This window comes from Herpailurus yagouaroundi, unplaced genomic scaffold, assembly GCF_014898765.1.
Source record: "Herpailurus yagouaroundi ecotype Mexico unplaced genomic scaffold, PumYag 255, whole genome shotgun sequence".
Classification (NCBI taxonomy): Eukaryota; Metazoa; Chordata; class Mammalia; order Carnivora; family Felidae; genus Herpailurus; species Herpailurus yagouaroundi.
Window position 1 is genome coordinate 1,408,025 of NW_024412472.1, and position 11,287 is coordinate 1,419,311.

At 38.0% G+C, this 11,287-nt stretch overlaps 1 protein-coding gene across 1 annotated transcript; it reads left to right on the plus strand.

Annotated features, from left to right (window-relative positions):
* Positions 1-4,716: 4,716 nt before the first annotated feature.
* LOC121021195 (olfactory receptor 51I2-like) lies at positions 4,717-5,661 on the plus strand. Its single transcript, XM_040461426.1, has one exon. The coding sequence runs from the start codon at positions 4,717-4,719 to the stop codon at positions 5,659-5,661; it is 945 nt and encodes a 314-aa protein (XP_040317360.1).
* The last annotated feature ends 5,626 nt before the right edge of the window (positions 5,662-11,287 follow it).

The window sequence follows — 11,287 nt, forward strand, 5'->3', positions numbered from 1 at the left end:
AATCTGGACTTATGACTGGTATCTGAAGTCCAAGGAGCAGGTCATGGGAACTCCAATCTGTTGCCAGTCAATCAGAAGCACAGGTAACAACCTTGGCTTGCTAACGGCATCTGAAGCAAAGGGCAGACTTGTGGGACTGAGATTTAAACCTGTGGGATTTGAGGCTGGGTAGACAGTTGTCAGAATCGAGTTGAAATATAGGACACCAAGCTGATATCAGAGAATTGCTTGGATGTTGAGGGAAACCCTCCACTCTCACACATGCATGCAGTGGGATTGCTACCAAACATTTAGGGTACTTAGCACCATGGATGGCACAGGAAAGTTTTTCTACAAACAGGGAAAGGAGAGAAAAACAGGGTTGCATAGAAATGAAAAAGCGGTATGCAATTTAATAAAAAATGTTGTCCTTAAAGTGTGAAGAAGAAAGACCTCCAGCAAACAAATATGGATGCTGACAAAAGAGGAAGATACATGATCCAGGAAATGGAATTCCAACCCCAGGAGAATAGGACAGATTCCTTGCTGCTATTTGCATGAGAGACCTGAGAAGCAACTGATATAGACTGAAGCAAGAGAACAGAGAGCTTCAAGGAGAACTTACCAAGAAGATTAAAAAGCATTTACTAGAAGAGTAGTGTGATGAAGAGGTTGGACAGATTAGAAGCAATGATATACTCAATGGCTTCATGAATTAGCCCAAACTGTAATAAGCCTTACTATTGGTCATACACGCTTCCATGTTTCCTATCTCATACTTTCTCTCTTCACAAATTGCTCACATCTGTTGCCCCCAACCTCTTACTCCCAGCTGATGATCTTACTCTCATTTCAGAAGAATGTTGGTGGGATTAGACAGGAACGCTCAACGTCCTATCACTAAGTTTGTACTTATCTTCTGTTAAAAGATAAACCGAACAACAATTTTAAGACTTCATTTGAGCAAAAATCAATTTAAATCAGGCAGCATCCAATCTAGCAAATAGAAAGGGGCTCTGAGGAGCTGTACAAAATAAAGACTTGTATAGGCAGAAAGGAGAGGGAACAAGGAAGTTATACTACGCAATAAAGTGGTTTGGTTATTGAAAGGTTACTTTCCTTGAGGGGATGACTGAAGTCCATCAGGCAGATTGCTTCCCAAGTGCCAGTCAGGGAGTTCCTGATGGACTGGTTTAAGATTCCATTCCTGGAATAGACAATCTATAACTAAGTCTCTATTTGGTGGTGTGGGGCTTACACAAGTGACTCGATGTTGGGCAGTGTCTTGTTTTTTAACATTTCTTTCTCCCGTGTAGAGCAATGGCATAGACACCACTCTTCTCCAAATTTCTTGGACTCTCAATTGAGATGATATATTGTCTGCCTTTGATGAATTAATTTCTCACTCATTTCCAACTTATTTTTTAAGCCTCCTAAACCCTTCCTTTCTGTCTCCCATTCTCCTCTCCAGTGTTGCTTTTCAAGACTTCATACCTGTGTTTGTGTTTCCTCATCTGCCAGAAATGACCCTTCTTTTGTTCTTTCCTCATCTTCTCCCTTCTGCCTGAGACTCACTGTGTTAGTTTTCTCTGGCTGCTGGCAGAAATTATCACAAACTTAGCAGCTTAAAAAAAATAAAAAAAAATATCTTATCTCATAGATTGTGTAGGTCAGAAGTCCAGAAACCCTTAATGTTTAGGATCTCTCAAGGTAATCACAGTGATGGCAAGGCTGAGTTCCTTACTGAAGGCTCTGGAGAAGAAGCTGCTTTGAAGCTCATGTAAGTTGTTGGTTGAATTCCGTTCCTCGTAAAAGTAGGACTAAAGTTTCAATTTCCTTGCTGGCTACCAGCCAGGGGATGGCATTTGCTCCTAAAGGCTGTCTACACTACTCTCATGCTATTCATTCAACTCCCTCCAGTAATTGTGGACCAACTGCCTCTCATGCTTTGAATCTCTGACTTTTTCTGCCAGATTTTTCTGATTCCAGCCTGAGAAAGTTCTTTGTTTCTAAGGACTCATGTGAATCAGTCTGGTATACTTAAGTCACCCCCCACCCCCACCAAATCCTTAAGGTCCATAATCTTAATTATATCTTCAAAGTCCTTTTTTGCCATGAAATGTACCTACTCATAGGTACCAAACTTGGACATATTTGTGGGGGGCATTCTGCCTACCATATTCACTTAAATAATATTTGCTCATAATTTGAAAAGCAAGAGATACACCTGAAAATCTTCTCTGGCTGCCCTAGAATATTGTAAATTCCCCTCCTTTATTCTTTCCTAAACTCTGCCTTGTATCTTTTATCATTGAATTCACTGAAATATAGAAGAGGTGTTTCCTTAGGATTCTCCCCAACTAGACTATGAAATGTTATGCTTATTCATCTACACATTTCTGAAGACTAAAATCATGTCTACTATTGAAGGAAGGACTCCATTTATAGTTACTTTTGTTAACATACACCTTATACCATAGAACTTTAGGGTAAAAATTGTTACCTTGCTGTAAATGAAAAGACAGTATTTTTTTATTTCCATATGGGAAAATTTGAAGAGACTTATGACAAAGGGCCAGTAGACACAGGATACTGATAAACCCATGAGTATTGATCAGGGCTTGGGTAATTTCCTGACCTTTTTGCATGGCAATCAGTGTGAATGCAAGGTCTAGGAGTGCATTAGGTGAGACACTGAATCCTTTGGTCTGACTTACACATGAGTGGGAGTTTTGAAAAGATACTACATTTTTCAGCCTGGTGAGTTGCAGGCAAACATTAGGTATCTGAGGGGTTCTTGCTAAACCCAATTTCTTTGGCTGTAAAATAGATGTGTAGATGTTCCGTGTTCCCAGCAGTCCATGAGTACCTGAGCAGATATAAGCTCAAGGGACTTCCTGAATGCAACCTTATATTGTCAGGCCAGAGAGTTGGCACAAGTAACCGTTTGGGGGTTGGAGTAAGGCATTCAGGGCCCCCACTACTGCTCTTCCTTCCTCTGCACCTTCTATGTGCACAGCTCTCTCAGGTAGGTAAACTGGAGTGTCAGATGCACAAAATCTCAAGCCTTAAGGCACTCTTCCCCTAACTTAGAAATCCTGAGTGCTATAGTATGACAGTCAGAAGGGGGAAAGGCTCTCCATAATTTGAGTCAGGTTGTTTGATTTCCTGTACACTTTCACCTTTACCACCTTCCCAGTTCTGTATTTTCTATCTGTAGCTCTTGTTCTCTAAAATCCTGCCATGCTTTCTGTTTCAGACATGACTGTCTCAGCAGGAATACCCCAACAGGCTAAACTTGGACATAGATGCTTTGGTGTGAACAATCACCCCTCACTTTTCTCAGAATAGCTGGTATGAGGCGCATATATAAGAAGACACTGACTGCTTTGGATACCACTTGGCAGGACCTTACTTAGTGTTAAGAAACTAAAATCAAGGGTGTCTACACATTTCATGCAGAGACAAATAAAAATGTTTAGGAAGAGTTTTCAGGTAGAGAAGACAAAGTGGTACTAAGAATATGGAATGCAGGGGGAAATGCATCCTGAGAAGAGAGGATAGAGCAGTCCTGAGTCAGATGGAGGTTTGGCAAAGGCAGATGAGCAGCTGGAGGTGACGGCGGACAGAAGGCTATAGAACCCAAGTTGCAAAGTCCTTAAAGTTTTCACAACTGTCCACTTTTGGATCTCTACAACCCTGTTAGCTCAGTTTCTTAAAATCTCCAGTTTACAACAAAGAGAACAAAAGCCCAGGAGGGATCAGTGACTTAGTGAGTACATCTCCTGTTCAAGACCTTGCACTAAGCACAGAAGGGGCTCAACAGTGAGCAAGAGTCACGGCTGAGTTCTTGGAAGTGAGTCAGGAGGGAAGACAGGATTCACAAAGCTATAATGCAGGACTGGCAGAGAAGTGGGCATGAAAGGAGACACAAACCTATAGCTATGAAGGTGGTAGCAGGAAGACAAGTTACCTCTGCTGGCCATGGCAGCAGAATATCGCTGGTCCTGGGCCCTAGAAGATGGATCTAATGGCTATGTTATCACATTCAGGGCTGCCTCAGGGAGCTGAGGACCTGCAGTTCATGTTTGGATAGCAACAAAGAGATCAATGTGGGTATCCTGAGGTACAAGGAAGGAAATTTTGAGGATTGAAACCAGAACTACTGATTTAGTACTGACCACCTCTTTCTACCCATTTATATTTTATCAGGATGGATGGATGGATGGATAGAAGAACTGACAGGCTATACAGGAGTGAGGAAGCTGGAGAATCATAATAAGGTAATAAAGGTTCAGTAGCATGAGAGAGTGGAAAGAGGAAAAGTTTATGGTTCAATGACTAAGCGAAATGTTCAGGAAGAAGGTGGGATAGTCAAGGAAGTAGTGATAAAGACAGTTTGATTTTAGGTCTTGAGGAAAAAGATGCCCAGAGATTGATGAAAAGAGTTCATAGCTTTGAATGTGAGAAGCATTGTGGTGTTAGGCACAGGTGTAAAGGAAGGCAATGTGACCTGTTTAGCCAGCTGTATAAAAGAGAACACTCAGATAATTCCAGAGATAGTGTTGACAATAAGAGAGAAGGATGAATGATTTGGGGAGCAAGATTGATTAGTGCTACAAATAAAGGGCTGGATGATATATGAGTCTTAGGATATTAGGTCTAGGTCATGATTTAAACTGTATGTTTATCTTCTTTACAGGACAGTGGTCCTAGAGTCTAAGCAGTAATGCCAATATGGGAGGTAACCCCCACAACAGCTCAGAGTTGCCTCCCTTTACCTTGACAGGGTTCTCAGGGCTGGGGACCTCCCAACACTATGTGTTTCTGCTCCTTGGTACCCTCTACACTGTCTCCATTGTGGGAAATGCCCTTATCCTTTTCATTATCAAGGAGGAACAGAGTTTGCATCAGCCTATGTACTATTTCTTGTCCCTGCTATCAGTTAATGACCTAGGTGTGTCCTTTTCCACACTGCCCACAGTGTTGGCCACATTTTGCTTCCACTTACAGAAGATCAGCTTTGATTTTTGCATGGCTCAAATGTTCTTTATCCACCTCTTCTCCTTCATAGAGTCGGGGATTCTGTTGGTTATGAGCTTTGACCGCTATGTGGCCATCTGTAACCCACTGCGTTATGCCACAGTTCTTACTGGTGCCTGTGTGGTGTGTATGGGCATGGCTGTTATCATCCGCAGTTTCTGTATGGTTTTCCCACTGCCTTTCCTTCTGAAGAGGTTGCCCTTCTGCAAGGCCAATGTACTCTCCCATGCTTACTGCCTGCATCCAGATCTGATCCGCTTGCCCTGTGGTGACATCACCGTCAATAATATTTATGGTCAATTCATTGTCATCTGTAACTTTGGTTTGGATTCTGCACTCATTCTTCTCTCTTACGTGCTCGTACTGCGCTCTGTACTTGCCATTGCATCCTGGGAGGAAAGACTTAAGACACTGAATACATGTGTGTCTCACTTGTGTGCTGTGCTCATGTTCTATGTGCCCATGGTTGGTGTGTCCATGGTTGCTCGCTATGGGAGGCATGCCCCACAGTATGTACATACACTCATGTCCCTGATCTATCTCTTTGTGCCTCCTATGCTCAACCCCATCATTTATTCCATCAAAACCAAAGAGATTCGTCGGAGGCTTTGCAAAATACTACTGGGAACAAAGTTTTAAGTAGAAGACATGTTGAAATTTCAAGACCGAGAAGATATTTATTGTTAGACCACAAATTCGAGTTTTTAAAAACTACTTTGACAAGGCTTTTTACATTTCTTTTTAGTCATTAACCAATATTAGGATTTCTGCCACCAGATGTTTGATGACTACCTGACAATAGTTAAGACTTAAACCAACAGGTTTTGCCAAGTTAAACTGGGTCAGAATTTAGTAAAAACAAACAAAAAAAAAAACTTGCTCAATTTTCCCCTTTTTTAATCCAAAAATATACATCCTCATAATCAGTCCCTCATTTTATCACAACATGTTTTTGTTGAAAGCGAATCATCACAAAGGAAATTGCTTAGTACCATGGAAACACTTTCATAATGGGTAAAGAAAGCCATTTCCCAAGATTTTGCCAAAGGTAGCTCTACTCTTAATTTTTTTGAGGAATCTCCATACTGTTTTCTATAGTGGATCTATTTTACATTCCCAATAGTGTGCATGGGTCCATATTTCCTTATATCCTTGTCAATACTTGTTGTCTTTTGTTTTTTTAGTAATAGCCATCTTGGAAGATAGGAGATGATATCTCATTGTAATTTCAATTTGGATTTCCCTAATGATGAGTGATGTTATGCCATTATGCCATTGTATGTTCTGTTGACTGTTTGTAGGTCTTTTTTGGAGAAATGCTTATTCTACTCTTTATACCATCTTAAAATTAGATTATTAGTTTTTATGCTATTAAATTGTAGGAGTTCCTTATACATTTTGTAGATTAACTCTTTATCAGATATATGGTTTGCAAATATTTTCAAGGGTGCCTTTACAATTGATTGTTTCCTTTGTTATGCAGAAGCTTTTTAGTTTGATGTAGTCCCAGTTGTTTATTTTTGGTTTTGTTGACTGTGCTTTTTTGTGTCATAACCATGTGATCCATCAATCTCACTTTTTGGTATTTATCCAAAAGAATTGAAATCAGGATCTCAAAGAGATAGCACACCTGTGTTACAGCACTGTTTATAATAGCCAAGATGTGCAAACAACTTAAATGTCCATCAACCAATGAATGGATAAAGAAAATGTGCATATCCATACAATGGAATACTATTCAGTCTTAAGAAAGAAGAAAATTCTTCAATATGTGACAATGTGGATGACCTTGAGGACATTATGCTGAGTGAAATAAGCCAGTCGCAGAAAAACAAATACTGCATGATTCCACTTAAATGAGGTACAGAAAATAGTCAAATTCATAGATTCAATGATTGGAATGGTGGTTGCCAGGGGCTTGGGGGAAGGGGAAATGACAAGTTACTAATTGATGGGCATAAAGTTGTAGTTGAGCAAGATGAATAAGCTGTAGAAATCTGTGCAGAATTTTACAGATAGTCAACAATAATACAATGGCACTTAAAATTTTGTTAAGAGAGGAGATCTCCTGTTAAGTGTTTAACTAAAAAAAAATTAAGATTATGAAAAAGAATATTAGTTCAAATGAAATATATATATTAGCTATAGCTATGCATGTCAGTATTTATTTCATATAATACACACTATCTACCTAGCTTTTAAAAGATGAAATAAATGCAATTACAATATAAATTGTAGTGTGATCTAGGTTTCAATAATAATAAAATTCGGTAAGGTGTATAACATAAATTGTATATGTTCACATATATGTATGTATATATATTTTAATGAACAATATAAATGCATATATTAGCAAATTATAAAGAAAGAATCAAAGTGGAAACACTACATAACAAAACATACAACATGTATGCAATGATATATTCTGCCTAAATTCATAGTCTTATAAAAAGTTGGTGGTGGGCACCTGGGTGGTTCAGCCAATTAAGTGTCCTACTCTTCATTTCAGCTCAGATCATGATATCATAGTTTGTGAGATCGAGTCCAGCATTGTGCTGTGTGCTGACAGTGCAGAGCCTGCTTGGGATACTTTCTCTTCCTCTCCCTCTCCCTTTCTCTACCCCTCCTGCTCAGGTTAGGTCTGTCTCTCATAAATAAAGAAATAAACTTAAAAAGAAAGTTGGTGGTATTTTTTATGACAAAAAGAGAATGTTAAAAAATTAAGCAGTCAATTTAAGACATTATAAAAGAATAAAATACTACTTAAAATCATTAAAAATTGTTTAAATGATGGAACGATATGAATGGGAAAGATTGAAAATAATCCAATAACCAATCTTTTAAGCTCTCAAAGTAGACCAACCTCTAAAAACTTAATCAAATGGAAAATACACTCAGGAATCATATATAATACTAGATTAGAGATATTTTAAAAATTACAGTAGCATGTTCTATAAGTAATCTAAAGTCTGGAATAAATTGGTATTCGAGGGAAAATAACAAAGTGTAAATACATGGGTGCGCCTGGGTGGCTCAGTCAGTTGAGTGATGGACTCTTGATTTGGGCTCAAGTCATGATCTCACTGTTGTGAGATCGAGTCCCCTGTCAGGCTCCATACTGAACATGGAGCCTGCTTGGGATTCTCTCTCTCCCTCTCTCTCTCTGCCCTTCCCTAACTCATGAGTGCATGCCCTCTCTCTCAAAATAAATAAATAAACTTAAAAAAATGTAAATGCATGAAGAATTAACTCATACTTAAGGAAGAAATTACAACTTAACAATTATACTCACATCATCTCCAACATATTATAATATGTATTTGTACATATTACAACATATTACAGTTGTATATAGAACAAGATCTTTTTCTTTGCTTTTCTCCCCACATTTCAAGAAACAGATTATTCCTTTAATAGATCTTTTCTTTAATATTTATTTATTTATTTAGAGGGCACAAGTGAGTGATTGGCAGAGAGAGGCGGGGGAGAGAGAGAGAGAAGCAGGTCTCACCCAAAGGGGGCTCGATCTCACCTGATGTGGGACTCAAACTCATGAACTGTGAGATCATGACTAGGGCCGAAGTCATATGCTGAACTGAGTAAGCTACCCAGGTGGCCTCTTTTTATACATCTTTAAAAAAAATTTTTTTTAACATTTATTCATTTTTGAAAGGTGGAGAGAGACAGAGCACGAATGGGGGAGGGGCAGAGAGAGAGGGAGACACAGAAACAGAAGCAGGCTCCAGGCTCCGAGCTATCAGCACAGAGCCCGACGAAGGGCTCGAATCCACGGACCGCGAGATCATGACCTGAGCCGAAATCAGCCACTTAACCGACTGAGCCACCCAGGCACCCCTATACATCTTAAGTCATAAATAAAACTGGAAAGCTATTCAAAAGAGCAAATATAATCTTGATAAACAATACAGAAAAAATTTATATTGGCAAACAATCCTGTAGACAAAACACACTAATGGGAACATATGTGTAAATACTCAAAGTTGTGTATACAATTAATAATATAGACAAAGAATAATCAACATATATTCTAGATTTCAAAGCATAACTCATTTTTCAGAAATTCATCAATATAATTCATCATGCTAATGAGTGAAATTATGAAAAAACTATACAAGCGATAGTACTTTCCAGAAAGTACTAATGAAAACTTTATGCATATTTTATTAATGTGTTATATCATATACTTTCTGGTTAAATATTTTAAAATTTTCTATATATATTTTTTATACTGTATCATACACACACACACACACACACACACACACACACACACACAGATATTTGGCTATCACTTACCAGTTTTTTGAGGAATCTTTTTTCAGTGTTGTGAGACTTGAGATAGAAACGATTATTTTAATTTAACCTGTATCTTTAACTCTATACTAAATCCTGAAAATTCCAGATTTTGATTTTTCCCAACTTTGCCTCTACCTCACCACTGTTGCTACCTTATTTGGGGCCTTCATTATCATCCCTTACTTCAACTTGGCAATATCTTCCAAAATGATCTCATCATTTACTGATCTTTTCTCTCCTTTTACTACACCACAACCAGAATGATCTTCCCAAAGGCTCCATCTGATTATAAAATACTTTCAATGTCTCTTTCAAGAGATTTCAATGTCTCTTACTGTCTATGGATAAAGTCCAAAAGCTGTAACACGTCTCTTAATCATAGTACCACTCTATCTTGTATTTTGCCTTAGCCATATGGAACTACATGTGATTCCTGAACCAACAAGCTGCTTTATATCTATATCCTTGCTCTGAGAGACTTTACTTGGGGTATCTTGTCCATCTTTATCTGCATGGAAAATGTATATCATCCTAATTATTCATCAAAAATATTTATTAGACAGATATCATGGGCTAAACATTGGTTCAGGTTTTAAGTTATCTACTCTGTGCAGCATTTTAAGGAATTCCTTTACTACCTGCCCTCTGTCTGGTCCCCTCACTTCCAATAGCGTTAAAACAGATATTTTATTCTTTTTATGCTTCAAATCTATTTGTGTGGAATTACACTGCAGCAGCTAGATAGCACTCTGTACTACTCTGTATATAGCTTCCTACTTGAATCATAAGCGTTTTGAAAGAATTAATTATTTAATATTAGAAAGGGTATGAACTTTGTGCACAGAAGATCATGGCTTTAGAAAAATCCCAACCTGGGACACCTGGTGGCTCACTGGGTTAAACTTTGGCTGAGGTCATGATCTCGCAGTTTGTGGGTTTAAGCCCCATGTTGGACTCCATGATGACAGTTCAGAGCCTGGAGCCTGCTTCAGATTCTGTGTCTCCCTCTCTCTGCTCCTCCCATGCCCTACCCCTCTCTGTCTTTCCCAAAAATAAGCATTTTTTTTAAAAAAGGAAAGAAAAATCCCAACCTCTCTGAGCCTCAATTTACTCAACTGTAAATTGATACAAAATAACCAGATTATATTTTTTTATAAAGTTTACAGATAATTTGCAAAATGGTTCACACACTGCTTGGCATATAGTAAAATACTCAATAAGGAAATTTCTAACATTTATAGTAACCAAATTATAACCTTAACCTTGCGCAGATTATACAGATTTCAGTAAATACTTATGAATTGGATAAATGAATGAATACAACCATATTAAAATTATTTCCAAGTGATGTAATTTGTGGTTCAAGAAAACACAAAGATTTAAAAATACGTGGATAGAACTAAAGGGTATTATGCCAAGCAAAATTAGTCAGTCAGAGAAAGACAAATATCATATGACTTCACTCATACGAGGACTTTAAGATACAAAACAGATGAACATAAGGGAGGGGAAGCAAAAATAATATAAAAACAGGGAAGGTGACAAAACATAAGAGACTTTTAAATATGGAAAACAAACAGAGGGTTACGGAGGGGTTGTGAGAGGGGAGATGGGCTAAATGGGTAAGGGGCATTAAGGAATCTACTCTTGAAATCATTGTTGCATTATATACTAACTAACTTGGGTGTAAATTTAAAAAATAAATTAAAATTTAAAAAGTAAATAAAAATAAAGAAAAAGAAAAATTACTAAAAATTGAGAAAATTTTCCAAATATAACATAATATAACAAAACCAGAAATTTCCAAAAACAACAAATATTTAATTCAACTCTCAAACTTAAAAAAATAATTCCTCAGGGTGTGCCTGGATAGCTCAATCCATTGAGCAACTGACTCTTGATTTCAGCTCAGGTCATGATCCATGATCCATGGAACCAGGCTGGGATC

Coding starts and splice junctions, on each gene's coding strand:
- LOC121021195 (XM_040461426.1), top strand. CDS start 4,717: ATGGGAGGTAACCCCCACAACAGCTCAGAGTTGCCTCCCTTTACCTTG.